This window comes from Cucurbita pepo, chromosome 13, assembly GCF_057944985.1.
Source record: "Cucurbita pepo subsp. pepo isolate OVF chromosome 13, ASM5794498v1, whole genome shotgun sequence".
Lineage (NCBI taxonomy): Eukaryota > Viridiplantae > Streptophyta > Magnoliopsida > Cucurbitales > Cucurbitaceae > Cucurbita > Cucurbita pepo.
Genome location: NC_141810.1, coordinates 11,060,735 through 11,079,388, shown reverse-complemented (window position 1 = coordinate 11,079,388; position 18,654 = coordinate 11,060,735). Strand labels below are relative to the sequence as shown.

General features: G+C 35.8%; 2 protein-coding genes and 1 long non-coding RNA gene across 3 annotated transcripts; 1 reads left to right on the top strand and 2 right to left on the bottom strand.

Annotated features, from left to right (window-relative positions):
• Positions 1–5,086: 5,086 nt before the first annotated feature.
• LOC111809111 (uncharacterized protein At4g22758) lies at positions 5,087–6,683 on the bottom strand. Its single transcript, XM_023695463.2, has 2 exons — positions 5,840–6,683; positions 5,087–5,528 (listed from the first exon to the last, which is right to left on the bottom strand). The coding sequence occupies exons 1-2, from the start codon at positions 6,069–6,071 to the stop codon at positions 5,341–5,343; spliced, it is 420 nt and encodes a 139-aa protein (XP_023551231.1). The 5' UTR covers positions 6,072–6,683; the 3' UTR covers positions 5,087–5,340.
• A 1,687-nt stretch (positions 6,684–8,370) lies between these two features.
• Positions 8,371–10,963, top strand: LOC111808368 (uncharacterized). Its single transcript, XR_002817059.2, has 2 exons — positions 8,371–8,563; positions 8,840–10,963. It is a non-coding gene; the product is annotated as an uncharacterized LOC111808368 (long non-coding RNA).
• A 5,148-nt stretch (positions 10,964–16,111) lies between these two features.
• Positions 16,112–18,347, bottom strand: LOC111808796 (DELLA protein GAIP). The gene has a single exon (XM_023694980.2). The coding sequence runs from the start codon at positions 18,227–18,229 to the stop codon at positions 16,487–16,489; it is 1,743 nt and encodes a 580-aa protein (XP_023550748.2). The 5' UTR covers positions 18,230–18,347; the 3' UTR covers positions 16,112–16,486.
• Between the last annotated feature and the right edge of the window lie 307 nt (positions 18,348–18,654).

The following is an 18,654-nucleotide window of genomic DNA, read 5'->3' as shown; positions in this document are numbered from 1 at the left end:
GAGATTGAGTAAAGTTCAAAGAGTTTGACGAGAAGTTCATTGGAAATGTGAAAACATAACCAGAGATTGAGTAAAGTTTAAAGAGCTTGATGAGAAATTCATTGGAAATGTGAAGTTTTGCGACGAATCTTTGTACCAATCCAAGGTAAAGAATCCATCTCGTTCTAGTGTAAGAACGATGATCAACGTCTATTGACCAAGGTGTATTACATTCTGAGTTTGAAGAACAATATTATTAGCGTTGGTCAAATGACAGGAGGTATTTGAGTGAAGTTAATCGGCTCGTTCCTCGAGATATTTGACAGAAACTGAGCCCTATTGATGAAAGTAAAACAACGGCGAAATTGTCTGTATAAGATACTCATAAAAAACTATCAACATCTTCCGAAAGTAACCATGGGAGTTGTTGACAAGAAAGAGAAATCAGTGGGTTGGGAGAAAAAAGAACCAAAGAATATAGTCAAGAAGAAACTAGAGGCTACTTCAATCACCAAAAACAACCATCAAATCATCAATGTCTGTTACAAACGTTAAATATTATCCGTTTTCTAAGCGGGTTATGTTGATCCAACAAAAAAGAAATGTCATCCTATTAAATAACCCACATTTTTCGGTTTTTCAAAAATTTAATCCAACCCGAAAAAAAAAATAGGATTGAGTTGATCGAGATTGAAAAAACAATAATCGAAATAAACAAAGAAACATAAACAAGTTTTCCAAATTTTCTACGAAATTGGCTGTTTTATTCACACATCAAAAGGGCCATTGAATACGAATGGGCTTTATTAAGCCCATTTAGGGAAATTATATGGGCCGCACAGTGGTAATGGCTGTATACTAATGGGCCCACATCTAACAGGCTTTAGCTCCATATTAAAACTATCTTAAATCAATTAAAATAATGTAATTAAAGAAAGGCTAGTTACATCAATTTAATTATAAATTTATTAAATGCAAATTAAAATGCTGTATCTTTTATCTTGAAGCTCAGTTTTGCATAGGGAATGATTCGACTTCTTTTAGAATCTTCTTTGACAAGTTCACCTTAACTACAAGGGACTAAAATTTGTTGTAATTTCTTGATTCTCGTTCTTGTAATTGGACTTTGAAGTATGGAAATTTCTTGATCTTGGTTCATATCATCTAAGTTTCTCGATCACAATCAACCGACCTCTTAAATCTACTATACAATAAACGTGAAATAATTTAACTAAACATTGTTAGATTGTGTTGAAATGATAAGATGGAGAAGCGATGTGGCTCAAAGAAAAGCGGAAGAAATAGACAAAGGAGAGCATCGAGAGTAGTGGAAGGAGAAGTTTTGAGACACCGATACAAGCATCTCAAACTCATGATTCAAGCTAACCCAAAGTACCAATAAGAACAATGAAAAGAGGGTAACTTTTGATTATGAAAAGTGAAATGACCGCGTTCTGTCTCTAGAGGCCGATATGGACGATACAGTCAAAGAGTCATTTGGTTGCTAATGTGTTCTCTACCTATAAAATTTAAAAATATTTAAACACTTTGAAATTTGATTAAAATAACAATCAAAATTTTGCTTTTAGAAAAAAACAAGACAAGACCACTAAAATACCTCCACGGGTGTACATGGTCCGGGTTGGGTCGGGTTGGGGGATTTTTTTGACCTAACCCAAAAGTTCTGGTTGGTTGGATTGGTAACCCAACCCAACCCAAAATTTTTCACAACCCAACCCAACCCAACCCTCTATTTTCGGGTTGGGTCCGGGTTGGGTTGTCAAATTTTTTTTTTTTTAAGTTTTATTTATCCCCAATCTATAATTAATTCGGATACAATCTTAAATAAAATATATTAAAAGTTCTCAAACAAACACAAATCAATCTATAATTATTTACAAAAAAAAAAAAAAAAAAAAAAAAAAAAAAAAAAAAATAATCAATTAAAAATAACGAGCGAAAATTGTAACAAATTAACATAGTTCAATATTGTCATAAAACTAAGGACAACTAAATACCGACATTTTTTAGAATTGGTTAAAGTAACCAAAATACAACGATATTTTAAAAAATATATATATATATAAATAAAATTAAACAAAGACAAAGAAATTAAATAATAAAATAATATAAACAAAACTAAGTATTTTAAAATAAATATATATATATATATATATATATATATATATATATATATAAATAAAATTAAACAAAGACAAAGAAATTAAAGGACAACTAAATACCGACATTTTTTAGAATTGGTTAAAGTAACAAAAATACAACGATATTTTAAAATATATATATATATATAAATAAAATTAAACAAAGACAAAGAAATTAAATAATAAAATAATATAAACAAAACTAAGTATTTTAAAATATATATATATATATATATATATAAATAAAATTAAACAAAGACAAAGAAATTAAATAATAAAATAATATAAACAAAACAAAGAAATATTAAGGTATTTAAAAAAATATATATATATAAATAAAATTAAACAAAAACAAAGAAATTAAATAATAAAATAATATAATCAAAACTAAGGTATTTTAAAAAATATATATATATATATAAATAAAATTAAACAAAGACAAAGAAATTAAATAATAAAATAAACAAAGAAATTAAAAATAACAAAACCTAAAACATACATTTAGTTGGCGTCGGGCGTAAATGTTCATGGACTAACCTCAGTACCACTTTGGCAAACCTATTAATACGAAAGAATCTTCATAATAATTCTATATATTTTATTTGTCTCGGGTCAACCCGAGCGTTTTGCCCATGAATCCGAAACCGAACCGATTCAGTTCGGGTTCAGAAAAATGAACCCAACCCTACCCGAAATGTTAATCCAACCCAACCCAACCCTTATAGTTCGGGTTGAGTTGGTCCGGGTTGTCGGGTTGCCGGGTTGAATGTACACCCCTATCCACAAGAAAAGAAAGTTGAAGTAACATGAATGAGTATATAAAATGTATTCGGTGAGTGAGCAGCTTGTTGGTAGATCATATTTCATTTTTAAGTCTTAATAATCTTGTTCATATGTTTGGTAGACCCTAAGTTTTCTCATTCTAAAAAAAAAAAACATGAATAATCGGTTTCCCATAACATGCTTTATATCATTGTAAGGGCATGCTCTCAAGTTTGATCATATCGTAACTCAATAGTTCGGTCTTCGATAAATGTGCATCATAACGTTTAATGTGCTCTTACATACATCAAACCAACTCATTTCATGCTCAAATTTATGACATAGTTCTCATATCATATTTTCATGCATACTACGAGCATAGCTAAATTCAAGGTTCTAAGGTGTCACTTACTTGGAATTTGGAATGTTTTGACATTTTTTATTCACGTGGGGTCTTTTAAAAAGTCAAAATGTGGCCTTTGACCGTTGACTGGTCAACGATGACCATTGACCGTACAGTCAGCTAATGTCGTGGCTTACCTCAACTGCTAATGTCACACTTCATTTTCCTTCCTTTTTCCTTTCTCCATGACCTTAGTCCATTTCTCTCTTTTTATACTTCTTCTCTTTTCTTCTTCTTTTTTTATTCTTCTTCTTTCCCATCGTACAGGTCGAAATTCTGGTTGTTTTGTTGAGCAAAGTCGTCCTCTCACGAAGCTATAGTAACTAAAATCGGTTCAACCCGTAAAGGGTAGGGGACGAATCTAACTGTAGAAGCTCTCAAAACTGATGAACGAAAGGGGACGAATCTAACTGTAGAAGCTCTCAAAACTGATGAACGAACGTACCTTGGTGTTCTCTCTTCGACTGCAGAACGCCCGTGGGTCTAGAAATATTGAGTTCTTCCAACGAGCGCTGGTTTTGGTGCCTTCTCCCTTCGACAAATCCGAGTCCCTTCTTCCTTCCTCAACCAGCAAATTGTCTTAAACCAACTCTCACCCCATTTGTTCTCGAGTGACCTCGATGAGGGATGGGACCGAGGTCTTTCGCCGCCTACCATCTGTATGTGCTGTCGACGAGCAGCAGCATACGGCACTGCCAACGCCTGTCATTTCCCCTTTTTTTATTTACTTACTCATTCCTCCCTTGGACTCGGTTCTTCACAAAATGAAGAAATTTGGATGATTCATGTACAAGGTGAAACTGATATTTTGGGAAATAACTTCCAATCCAATCCAATCCAATCCAATCAAGTTATTAGAACTCATCCCGTTATCAAAGTACACAATATTATTATTCTAACTCAACTTCACAAATACTTTAATCCAAGCATTGATTTAAGCAACCATGCGTGTTAGGTATAGTACAGTGTGAATGGTGTGACTTTGAATGTATTGTAACATGGTGCAGAACGTATTTAGAAAGATAAGACTCAAATATGATACGTACTTGGTATCATAGACTTGGATTGTCTGGAAAAGAGGGTATCCTTCAGAAATCATAAAAGGAAGAGAGACGTGGTTCTAACATACCATTACAACTTTGAAGCACCTTAAAAAGTAATCGTTCAAGTAGACCAAAAGAAGGGAAGAAAAACAAGTCTTCTATAGCCAAAATACACTCTCTCCACCATCGATGTTTAATAGTCATCTCTTATAGTAATCTAAATATTTGTAGAACCAATTTACATGTATCACATACTAAACAAATTTGTGTATAAAAACATCTAAACATATATATACATATATTTGGTTTCCCTTCAAAAAAGAAAAGAAAATGAGGTCAGAGCCAGAAAACAAATATGATGAAATAGCCATAACAGCAATTTGATTGACAAAAATTGAACTTGTGTAAGAAAAATCAAGCAGAGTTGAACAAAAGAGAGAAGGAAAAAGGGAAAGGGAAAGGGAAAGGGAAAGGGAAAAAATCACACAATCAGGTCCCCATCAGAACGTGGTACGAAGCTTCAAGTTTCATATAGTCAAATCACACTTACCCACACACCTCCTAAACTATTATACTCTGACCCAATCAGATTGATGATAAAACAAGATTCAGCCAAATCCATTATCAACCACACATACCGAATATCAAGAGTTCAAAGCATAAAGCATAAAGAATAAAGCATAAAGCCTTTTTCTTCTTCTTTCCAGAAACTTGGCAACATGAACAATGCATGGCAATTAAAAATCCAAGATGTAATTTATTTGAAAGGGATAAATTCTATGGATTACACTGTTTATTTCCAGAAGAAAAACGGGGAACCCACCCAACTTTATGAAAGTTGAAACACGGTGTCCGACAAGACAACAAACAAAAGCGATAAAAACCAAATTGCAATGGTCCACACAACAACTGACCCAAATAACAACAACTAAAACCAACCTAATTTCCATAGAGCATTCAAAACCATCATTATCCTCGTTGTCGCGCGGATTCAATGGGAATAGATTTTCATATTCAGAGACTTGTTGATCCATGACTTCCAGCTTCCTGTGCCTTTGCGGGGGATACTTGGCTCCGGTGGCGAATTTCCATGTTCTCCCACTTTCTCTGGCTGTGGTTTCTTGCACAACATGAAGTTCCGAGATCCATGCGATCCAATTGTGTCCCATGGACTCAAGGCTGCAGAAAAATTTCCAAATCACATAAGAAAACGAAATCCCAGATATGTTTTTCTATTGTTATCAGAGGATTCTCGAGAAAGGAAACAGAGATCCCAACACAATACCAATAAACAATATTTTAAGGGGGGGGAGCCCCCAGAACAGAGATTCCCATCACAAAATTTAGAACCGAAATTGAAATAGAGAACAAATTTATGAATCGCATCACAAATTTCTTCAGCCACTTCATATTGGAAGCATGCAAAAGTATTGTAAATGATAATTATCACGAAACACGATTGAATTGTCTAAAAACAGGGTTTAAATTACCATCTGGTCCAGCAATTGGGCAGTAAAGCTGGAAATCTCTGAGATCGGACCCAAGAATCGGCAGCCGGCCCTCACGCGCGTAGGATTTCAATGCTGTATCAATAACAGCAGCAACAAGTTGCTCCTCGTTCACAATAAATCGAATCGGACCAGCGCTGCCGAGCACATTGATGCTGATCAAGAGCCTGTTGCCCTTAACATTCTGATTCTTCTTCTGCTTGTACAGCAACATCCTCGTAAGAAAATTGAAATCCAAATCCAAATCCAAATTCAAAATCCCACCAATCCGAATCCCTTCTTATTTTTCTCCAAATTATACCCCAGAAACAGAGAATCGGCCACCGACGACAACCACGACAAATTTCCCAAAGCTAGCGCCGCAATGAAAAAATCGAAAGAGAGAAATCGCAAAAAAGTTTCGAGAAAAAAATGTTAAAATTCCTTGAAACGGAGTTGTATCGAGAAGAAGATAGAGAAACAAAGACAGATTGAGAGAGAGAGAGAGAGATCTCAAGGGTCAACTCCGAGGCAGCGGTAGTACCAGCCTTCCTTGCAAGAACCAAAAGCAAAAGAAGAAGCAGCAGGAAGAGGAAGACGAGCGCTCGCCCTTGAATCCAAAAGGGAGCGCATGTAATTACTACTACAAGAATTTTCTTCCACCATTCACAAATCTTTCAAAAATTCTCCGATCTATTTCGACGGATGCAAAGAAAAAGATGAGAAGAGTCAAAAACAGGAACAGAGTGTTGAATCGCAGGCGTCGAGAATGAAAGAGACGAAAGAAAAAGGGAATGAATTGCAGAGAGGAAGTTGAATATCGAGAATTGTGAGCGAATGAAGAAGAGGAGAGGGGTGAGGGTATTTAAAGGAATTTGACGGAGAAGGAAATTTAGGGTTAGGGTTTGGTTAGAGGCTGTGAAACGGACAACCAAAATATGTTTTAAATTTAATTTTATTCCCTCTTAATTTCCGTGTCGTTCAAGGATTCCAAATCGCCGACTTCTCTTTCTCCCAAAACCCACCGTCAATTCAATTCTATTTTCCTTTCCTTTTTTTTTTTATTTTTTTATTTTTTTATTTTTTTATTTTCAATTTCTTTTCATTTTTATTCTTAATAAATACCTACAAATAAATATATTTTTCACCTAATGTTTTTATTTTATGAAATTAAACTCTAAATTAAATAAAAATGCCAAATTACTTGCTCAAAAAAATAATAAATTAATTCAATTAAAATAAAGCAAAAATTAGTTCAAATTAAAATTATCCGACCCAATTATTAAAATCAAATGACTTGGCATGACTAAGTTTTAGGGGCATGGCTCTGACACCATATTAGATGAATACGACTCTCTACAATGGTATGATATTGTTCACTTTGAACATCAACTCTCATGGTGTTGCTTTGGGCTTCTCAAAAGACCTCGTACCAATGGAGATAGTATTCTTTGATTATAAACCCAGGATCATTTTCTAAATTAGCGAATAATTTTATTCGGATTATTAAGGTCAATAAATCCATCCTTCTCAAATTTTTGATTGGTTTACAAGATTTTTCCCATTTAATTATTTAAATTATTTAAATAATTAAAATCGAGGCTTAAAATAGTATAACTTCACCGATCATCTAAGTTTATAATATGGTTTTGTGTTTAATTATGAAATTAAATGTACATTTATAATATAAGAATAATAATAATAATAAAAAAAAAAGAAATATTGCTAATTACGTGGTAATGTCTCAATTCTTAACCAAAGTAAAAATCTCAGATCAATATCTCACTTTCAAGCCATTGGACTGTGATAAAGATGGACAAGTGGTCATAAAAAGTATTTAAATATTAAAAAAAAAACGTTTAAAATTCTATAAATAATGAAATTATAACAATAAAATATTAGTTGACTTTTCACATCTTTAAATTTGTTTGATTTTAGTCTAAACCTTAAAAAAACGTATAAATTATTAAAATTAAAATATATTTATAATAAAAAGTAGAGTAAAATTGTTGTGTAATTCAATTATTTACTTTTTATATTTATTATTTTTTATTATTTAAAATGATGTCAGATTACTTTTTATTTTTTCGAAAACTTTCCTTTTCTAAAACACGTCCAAACTTGATATTAAATTTAAATATTAATTTCTTTCCGATTTTTTAAATTATTAAAATGTTAAAATTTTAGATAGGTTAGATTGGTAACTCGAATAATTCAAATAAATAATATATATTGTATTAATAACTAAAATCTCATAAAATTTAAATATCAAACATTCACAACTTTAAACACATGGCTCATATCGACTACAAATGTTAAATATTTTTAATATTGGTTATAAATTTGGAAACATATTTATAATTTAAAATTAAATATAATTTCAAATTTGGAAAAAAAAAATTATTAAACGGGTACTAAATTCAAATTCATTAATAATGAAAATGATATTAGGAAAATGCATAATATATTTTTAAAATATCAATTAAAAAAGAAAAAAAAAGGGAAATGAGACGAAAACACGTGATGTGATAAAGAGGAAATTAAATAAATTTATTTTCCGCGCTGGCAACAAATTCTGTCCCATTCCATGTACGAAAAGGAAGAAGCCCTGTTCTTCTCTTCTTCTTCAATGGCAGAGAGAGCACGTGGAGGAGCCACCCATTCGGCGGTCAACACAAATCGCTCTCGATAATGGAGATTCTCCTACCCCATGCCGCTGTCAGCCCTGTGAGTGTTCCGTTTACTTTACTGTTTCCATTTTCTCCCAAACCCTAATTTCACATTCTCTATCGATATTCAGATCTCGTTTGCTTTTGGTATTCCTTTTGCAATCTTGTGGCCCCTTGTCCCCCTGATGATATCGATTTCATTTGTCTGTGTTCAATTCAAATTTCACTTTCACTTTCTACTCTGTTCTTGAGATATTTTGTTTTCTTGCTTTCTCTTGCATGCGCACCATCTGTTTGTGTAAATGCCTGTACGTTATACGCTTCACTTTTCAAGGCTTAGCCAGCTGGTGTCGCCAGAAAGGGGTGGGTCAATTTAGATGACCTTTTAAATTTTCATGCAAATAATTTTCTCATGTGGCAAGCTACAAATGCTGTCTGAAAGCTTAAATGATTTATTGTGTATTAGATCAGCTTAACTAGACTAGCGTTTGAGTTGTGTAAACTAAAAAGATAAACGAAGAGACTTAACCAAACTATTAAAACTTTAATAAACGGACTTGATATTGAAGAGGTTATTTAGATTTTTATGCACATCAATGGATGGAGTAGGGAGAGAATATATGATGTGCTTGGGACACCCATCAATATGAAATTAGAGCCTCTCACTTTGAGAGTGGCCGCATCATGGCCGTTGCCATAAGCATCTCATTCCATTGCCAGCCTTGCCGTAGCCATTCCCCTGCATAGCAATGAATCACTTTGAGCCCCAGCTTTAGAAAGTAGGTTCCAGATTCCCAGGGAATTTTTCAGTTTTTAAGCAACCTTTTCAAAAACTGATCGTTTTTCAAAACAAGTTTTTTCCTTCTGGTAGTTGCTCGTTGGAGATATTCGCACATTTGTGCGTAGATATTTTAAACTATATATACTGATTTACTTATTCTTTTGGTAAATTAATTGCAAGATGATTCATCTAGAAGAAGAAAGAAATTCATTTTTTTAGCATATTGAAAACGTTTTCATATTGGAAGTTTATTTAAGAAAAGCAGCAAGAACGACATGATTCTTGATTGAAATAGTATTATCACAGTATTACGTGAATAACATAGAAATTTCCTTTTAGGCATGGTTATATTGCCGTCTTAAAGAACTGTTTGATGTAAAACATACTGATCACGGAAATTTTTCTGCAGCCCAAACAGAGCTCTTAGATAAATCACTCTTCAGTTTGTTCGTTTGCTATTTATTTAGTTTCTAGCTTCTGAGAAATAGTTTAAATTTTGTCTTTTGAGTTTCTGAGACTGTTCCACGGAAGTTCAAACACCAGGTTTCGGGGCTAAATAGATCAAAAAGGGTAATTTATCCAACTCTTAATATAAAAGCTTTGGTGAAACAGAAACCCATCACCATTCCAAAATATTTGTGGGAAAAGTGTATCAAATCAAGGTGAAGAAAGAAGGGGAGATTTGAGTATCAGATAATGTTGGTGGTGCTTTGTCCACCAACCATTCCTGGCCTCTGTGGAGCCATTACTTTTAGAGTACAGTTCTGTTTAGGATAGTTTATTGAGGGGAGGCACTAGCGGCCAACAACAGGTAGAAAATCAAGGAGCCTAAAGCCCTGAATATTTGGCCATTTCTGCTTTATATAACTTTTCGCATTTGCGTGATTCTCTCTTTGCACATGAATTCGGCAATATCCTGATGCCTGTGCTCACCCTCCTCTCTTTTCGTCTTCTCGCATCTGATATACATGATTTGTTGTGATCTCTTGACCCACGTACACACAAAACAAAACAGAGAACATGGTTTATATTCTCTTTTAGTTTTCTTCACTCCCATATTTTATTTGGATTTGATCCCTACTTTTTGAGTAATGTGTTCCAGTCTTTCAGTGTTAAAGTTTTCTGTTTCCATGGTTGAACTTTACTTCAAATTCTATTTTAATCCTTTAATTCTTCATATATTGTGTTCTAGTCTTTCTGTTTCGAAATTTCTGTTTCAATCGTTGAACTTTACCTAAAATTCTATTTCAATCCTTTAATTATTCATTGATTGCTTAAAAAAACGTTCGAATCTATTTCAGAGCCTAACATGCTCCTACCTTATCATATGTGGTAGTGTTTTCATGAGGTCGTTAGTTGTCATTATGATTATATTTTAATGGATCTAATTTCTACTTATTATTTATAGTTAGATGTCAACCGGAGCATGGCTGTATTGGTCAAGTCATTAGTCATCTCTCTTTTAGGTTGAATGTTTATTATTATGTGGGTCAAGTGACATGAAGTGGGTAAGATTTTCAATTTTATGTGGCTCTCTCCAAAATTATGACATTTGGATTGATAAAAAATGTTGCCGGTGTCAATTTATGAGGTTATTGATTGTTTCTGCCGAATTTCTTCTCTTGAAAAACTTAATCAAAACCCAACTTCACCGGACGCTTTCGTTCACATGATTAACGACGGATTTCGTGAAGAATTTGTATGCTTATTGTGTGGTTTCAATTTTGACAAAGGGTGTGCAACTTCTTGGTAGCTTTAAATTAGGTTAAATTGTTTCATTAGTCGCCCTTTTGGAGCTAGTCATAAACCTATTTACTCTATTTTTCGACCGATTATTTTGATTCCTTACAGTCATTTCGTCCTATATAAATATGTAGTTAGATTTGACCGAATGCCATACGAGATGGTCGAAGAAAAATGAAATGTGGGGATGTGTGAGGAAGAAGAATCAATTGAGTTGAATTGGTTTAACTTGTTAGTTGGACTAATCCAATCTAATTTGATCGGCTTAGTTTAGTTTTATTCAAATTTTGAGCTGATTTAATCATATTACTTTTTAATATAATTTTAAGTCTAAGTTGAAGATTCTGAGAATTGTAGTAGAGGGAAATACACTGTTTGGAATGCCTTTCCTCGGATTTGACATATAAGATTGATTTGGGTATGTCATATTAATAATAGATTAACCTGAATATGTCACCGGAGAAGAATTACTTGAGTTATTGATTACCTATTATTCAAGATTACATTAATAACTTTAGAATTTTCGTATAATAAATAATATTAAATTGGAAATAACATTATCAAAATTATTACTAAAAATAATTAATTAACTATAAAGTTTTATGACATAAATTTGAATAATATCGAGGGGTTAGTTGTCTTGACTATGAATTTGGCTCAAAAGAAGTATTGTCTTGAAGCTTACAAAAAAAAAAAAAAAAAAAAAAAAAAAAAAAAAAAACAACTATAACCAACATTGCCTTCTCTAAGCAACATGCTACCTCTCGGCCTCATTCAACTTTCTACATTCGTATGGGATAGTCATCTTAAAGGAAGAGGCCCATTAAGGAAAGGTCTTATGAGTCTCGACTTTAAAAGGTTGTGTTACATTAGCAATTTCGAGTCTCAACCTTTCCCTCGTGACTTTCTTCAATAGTTTAATTAAAGGCCTTGCTTGTTTTGAGAATCCTTCAACAACTGGAAGGAACACACGTTACGGAGGATGAAACTTTCAGTCCTAGATGACATTGACCTTCTCATCTTCTGTGTTAATCCAACCACATTCAATTACATGTTTGAGTTGATATGCTCGTGTAAACAATCACTTTTCTCTCTTCACATATAGCCGATTCTCTTTAATTTCTCAAAGACTAATTGTAATTGAATTTAGTGTTCCTCGTGATCAAGCTATAAATCATTATGTTGTCTAGATTTAATACCGTAAATTTGCTGAGGTGCTCATAGAAATTTTTGTTCATCAATGTACAAAAAGGTAGCTTGTGCATTCATGGTGGCAAAGGGTATGACCTGAAATTCAAAAGCCCTCATACCTCGTGAGTCTATTGGTACTATTAAAGATGCAATAGATGGTATTATTAAGGGAGCTTTAGTTGTGCAGCTTGGTAGGCACCATTGATGGAGCACCAGTGAACGCTTAGTAGTAAACATTATTTAGCGTATTAGGGAGACTACAAAGTGATTACTAGTAGAGAGTTCTATCGACTGAGTCACAATCTATATATATTAGAGGACTCTAGACCCTTAAATTGATTAGGCCTCCTCCCATTTCTCCTATCCAAATCGTGTAAGAACTACACCCAGATTGATGAAATACACCCCTAGAAATGGAGTGACGAGATTTGATAGATTGAATGAATCTAATAGAGCTAGGCTAATGAGGATCATGAGATTGGTGAACTTTAGAACCCTGAATGAGCTCGATGGAGCCGAGGCTCCTAGTTGTCGTCCTTGAGTAGTCTATGATATAGACAAATGATATGATGGACATTAAATAGAAGACCAAAACATCGAGAGCCTACTAGTAAGTTGCTTAGGTGACTATTTATATATTCATTCTTGCTATTCTTTATTTTTAAAAAACATGAAGTAGTAGTGTTTTATAAATTATGCATTAGTACGCAATAGTCCTTAATTTGAACCCTCGAAAAACGAGTTAGGACGCTTCTTGGTAGTTATCTAAACCTTCAACTCGCTCCTCTACGTGGGCAAGGGAGCTCATCAAGCAGTCCCCACTCAAAGCCACCAATACTTGTAGTGTTTTATCTTCTAGGGTCTCAACCCTAAACATCAATTCTTAGATGGGCATTCCACCCAGGCAGCTTGCTACCACATCAATCTTATCGCCCTGGGCGGCAATCTCTTCCAGGCAAGATTCCACAACAAAAAAAATGTCAAGGACTTGTTACAAGTAAAGCATTTTCTTGGATCAATACTTAATTGTTTTGTTGGGGGCATGTTTGTTAATTCCAATTTCAGGAATCGACTCAGCTCTGAAACTAATTGTCACAATTACATTCTTTTAATATTTGTAATGTGTCATGGTTATACTTCTTCAACCGTGTGGCGTCGTGATCTTGACACGCGCATAACAAGCTTGAAAAGGGAATTCAAGCCCCATTCACATTTTTTTCCGACTTTCTGGCTCCGTCAGACCTTCGACGAGATTTACCTTCGCCAACTGAAAACAATTTGTGTGGAATCTAAGCTTGTTTTGCCATACACATGTCGCTCATGTGTGCATTTTCAATCGTCTGCAACTCTAGTCGACTTGCTTCTACATTAGGCCAAGTCATCTGACTCGATCTTGTCCCTACTCTTGGTCAATTTTATTTTCATACTCTTTTTAAAACACGTTAGAATAAACTAAATTTCTTTGTCTTTGTTCAATTATATATATATATATATATATATATATTTTAAAATATCTTAATATTTCATACTCTTTTTAAAACACGTTAGAATAAACTATAACTAACTTATTCCTTTCATGATCTACCGTTGTATTTACTTTAACCAATTCTAAAAAAATGTCGGTATTTAGTTGTCTTTAGTTTTATAACAATATTGAACTATGTTAATATGTTACAATTTTCGCTCGTTATTTTTTATTGATTTTTTATTTTTTATTTTGTCAATAATTATAGATTGATTTATGTTTGTTTGAGAACTTTTAATATATTTTATTTAAGATTGTACACTTTTTAAAACACATTAGAATAAACTATAACTAACTTATTCCTTTCATGATCTACCGTTGTATTTTTGTTACTTTAATCAATTCTAAAAAATGTCTGTATTTAGTTGTCTTTAGTTTTATGACAATATTGAACTATATATGTTACAATTTTCGCACGTTATTTTTTATTGATTTTTTTTTTTTTTGTCAATAATTATAGATTAATTTATGTTTGTTTGAGAACTTTTAATATATTTTATTTAAGATTATATCCGAATTAATTATAGATTGTGGATAAATAAAACTTAAAAAAAAAAAAATTTGACAACCGAACCCGAACCCAACCCGAAAATAGAGGGTTGGGTTGGGTTGTGAAAAATTTTGGGTTGGGTTGGGTTACCAATCCAACCAACCCGAACTTTTGGGTTGGGTCAAAAAAATCCCCCAACCCGACCCAACCCGGACCATGTACACCCCTAGGCCCAAGGGTAGTGAAAAGCTAACACCATGTCTCACCTATAATATATTTTGAGGTATTTCCAATCTTTCTCGAGTAGACATCATTTTGGCGAGCAGTCATACAACTCCGTGCAGCGTCCGTCAAATATCTGATTGACACAAAATTTGGTGAATTTTCATATTTCAAATAGACATACTTAACTATAGAGTCGAATGCCGAAACTTATATCGAAACCCCTGACTTTTGAAGTTATGGCCTAAGATCTTACTCAGCCCACTTCAAGCATGTCTTCAACACTCATGTTGCCTCGTTCTCTCGAACCTTGCATATGCCTCAACTTAGCGTGAATGCACTCTTGGTATGTTGGATGATGCACCATGTCTGTCTTGCATGTGGAGGTCATAACCTACTTTCTTTTCGTGAGGTTATGACACATTACGATTATGCAACACTTACTTTTGCCCTCAAATAAATCAACCTACTAAAACTTAGGTTGTCAGTGACACATATGATCCAGATAAAAATAAAAGATTTGACAATTAGTATGTATTAATACTTTTATGTGCATAAAACATGTAAATTTAACATAAAAATAAAATATACTTCACTAAGAGCGTGGATTTGTGTGGGGCTCGGGAGATTATTAAGCCTAAATCCGAAACTTTGGATTGCTTTATCTTAGAGTGTAGTAATTTGCTAATCTAATGAAATGAGAATGTTACTGTAATGACCTAACCCTACTTTTCTCTTTCGGGTTTTCCTCAAAAATTTTAAAACGTGTATGTTAGGGAGATGTTTCGACACTGTTATAAAGAATGCTTAGTTCCCCTCTCCAACGGATCGCACAATCCACCTCCTTGAGACCCAACGTCTTTGCTAACACTCGTTCTTCTCTCCAATCGATGTGAGATCACACTGTTATCGGCTTTAGATTCATCTCTCTGGATTTGTATTTGTTGAACACCGCTCGTTCGTGGGATATCCGGATATCTTTGTTCCTAAAATATTTATATAATAAGCTCATACAAATATTGAGCTCGTCCCTTTTGAATTTGACTATATTAGACTAATGATGATATTTTAGTAGTGCGAGAAACTTATAAACCAAACATAAATCACATAGAAACAAGTTTCCAATGCCCATTTTTTACACAACTTTTTATAGCACTTTTGTGACATAACAAGTATTACCTGGATGAAGCTGGGCTTTTTCTCAGCAAGGTAAAACTGCTTACTAGTTGTGTTCTGGCATTTACTGCCTCGCCAAAATTCTCTCTTCAGAAAACTTGTTCTCCCAATAACACCAGGATCAAGATGCACAAAGCTGCTCAAATGAAGAGATGGATATGCATACACAATCAAGAAAGAGATGGATATGCATACACAATCAAGAACATACATTACGCATATGAACGAAGCAACAACAGTTACTCCGAGACGCAGCAATGAACAAATGTACATAGCGAATTAAGAGACAATGCTAGAATCCCACTCCTATATTATCCAAACCCAATGAAGGAGACTATCAGTTCATTACTACAAACCCTCAATTCATAATCCCCTAAGCTCTGTACTTCAATTCTTCCCCCATTTGGGTAAGTAAGTAAGGGGTAAAGTTGCTTTGAAAACACTGAAAAAAGTGGATGAGTTCGCAGGAAACTGAGTGTTTGAAACAAAGAAAGAAAAGCTCACATCATTCATTGAACCACTAACTAATCCAAAACACCCTCTTGTTCTTCCTTCTCTTTTTCTTTTTATTCCCACCAATCTAATTAATCCATTTCCACATTTATTTACTACTTAATTCAATAAACATAAATACATAAATCCTTTTTCTTCTTCAGAAATTTACCACTCAGAAGAACTACAGAAGAGCCCTTCATATGATACCCACCAAACTAAGACGAAGGGCGGGAAGCCGTAGGGTCAGGATGACAGGCAAAAGTGATAGCCACATTTGCGAGTGGTGGGTCACTCTGTCAAGCTGACAGTCAGTCCTGTTTCATTCTTGACCTGACTCGGTCCACTGAGTGGAATTGACTCAGTGAGCGACCACCGGGTTGTTGCCGGGTTTCCAGGCGGAGGTGGCGATGAGGGGGCGGGTGTGCCATCCCAGCATTAGTGATCCCTCGTTCTCTTCTACCCGGTACCCTTCGCCGCTGCCAAACAGGGCGAGGAGGATACTCGCTTGCTTGAATGCGTTTGAGCCGAGGTGGATGGGATCGAACCCGGCGGAGGTTAACCGAGTGCGCCACTGAGTTAGGGTTTCGTGGCGTTCCACTCGGTCGGCACCTTCACAAGCTACCACATTGCAGATTTGTTTCCCAAGGTACATTTCCGACATCATCTTGTCTTGGTTGTTGGGGGAGCACTCCAACGAGTCAAACAGCGTCGAGTAGTAATGGAGTGACTCAGTGAATCGTTCCACGAAAACCGGACCGTTGTGGTTCGCTTCCTGCTCCACCACCGTCACGATCTCCGGCTTCATCTGCTTCACCACCGACAGAACCTTCTCAATTGCCCCCGGCCGAGCCAGTAGCTGATGCAGCTCGAACACCGAGTTCACTACCACCGACTCCACCTCGCTCGGTCGGAGCTCCAGCATCGATGCGTCCAGATCTGCCAAACTGTTCGCTACAAATCCTCTGTATTCGAACTCCACATGGAGGGTTTCAGCGAATTTGGCGAGCTTCCAGCCCACATCTTGGAGGTAATCGGAGTTATCCGGCGCCGGAGGGCCGATTCCGGTGAGTCGGAAGGTAGGTGGACCACTCGGTCGTAGAGCTAGGGCTTGAATCAAAGCCGGCCACTGCATACCCTGGTTCATCGAGAAATCGATGACGTGAACACGCTTCTTCCCTTCGAAGGCTTCGAGAATCGCTTGATTCGCGGTGAAATGAGCGAATTTCAGATAGGGACAGCTCTCGTAGAAATGCATCTGAAGCATATCGAGCACTGAACGATCGAGGGGATTCTCAGGGCAGAGCCTATAGATTCGGCGTGCCAATGCTTCGGCGAAGAACGTGGCGACTTTCCTCATCGCTCCGGCTTGAGAAACCGCTAAGTAATCGATTCGCTTTACCAGAGCCTCCGCTAGATTCAGATTATTCTGCTGTACGGCTTCAGCACAGACCATCAGAGCATGAACCAGTTGAATTCCGTTCTCCTGCGAATCGACGAGAACAACTGGGCGAGTTGCAGAATTAGAAGCCCCAATCGCGGAGGTGGAGAACACATCCGTGTCCGACTCGGAGGCTTTCAAACGCTTACTCTCTCTCGGTGAATAAATCGCGCTATCCGTAATAGCTTTAAGGTCATATTCCGAACTAGAAGACTCCTCGAAAATCCTGCTGCTGGTTTGCAGTTGAGATTCATAATCAATGTTAGCGATGGTGGAGGATTCCGCCGGAGCTAAAAACGATGAATCGTCCAGATGCGAGGTAGGTGGCGGCGGATGGAGCTCAGTGAGCATACTTTCAACCCAAGTCGACAGATCAGAGGGATTATAATGAACAGTGTCGAAAGCGAGATGCGAAAGGCCAGTATCCTGAACTTGACACATAGCTTCTTCAAGCTGTTCCAGCTTCTGAGCAACTTCCGCCATGTCCGACGACTTAACCTTGTAACCTAAAACAGCAAGAAGCTCATCCATTCCTCCGTCGAGCTGTACCTCCTCCTCCCAAAGCTTAGCCTTACCAGTGTTCAAATAACTCTCCCGATTGGAGCCGGTAGCCACGGAAGACGGCTCCGGACGAGGATGAAGATAGTGATGCTCCCTCTTCATCGTGTGTAGAAACGGCGGCGGCGGAGGAAAAAAGGGTTGGGTTTAGACGGTGGAGATTGGGTAGAAAAAATGGGGGAAGAAGGAAAGAGAATCAAAGGAAAATGGTGTGAACCCGCATCTTCTGAATGATTGAATCAGAGCTTCTCGCGGCCCGTTCTGCCCTACATAACAATAAGGAGACCAAATTGACCAAATGGCCCCCCCCGCCTGTCAACGTCATTTCTAACGTCCGTCAAATCTCGCTAATCCAGCCGTCCAATCTGACGCCGTTACCCAACTAGTTCTCTTTTCTCTCTGTCTTTTAATATTTAAATTATTCCTAAATTTCGGGGGGGGGGGGGGGGGGGGGGGGGAATTAATACCCTCCAACCTCAACTCATTATTTTTAATTTCTTTTATTTTCGGAAGGTAAAAAAAAATAAAAT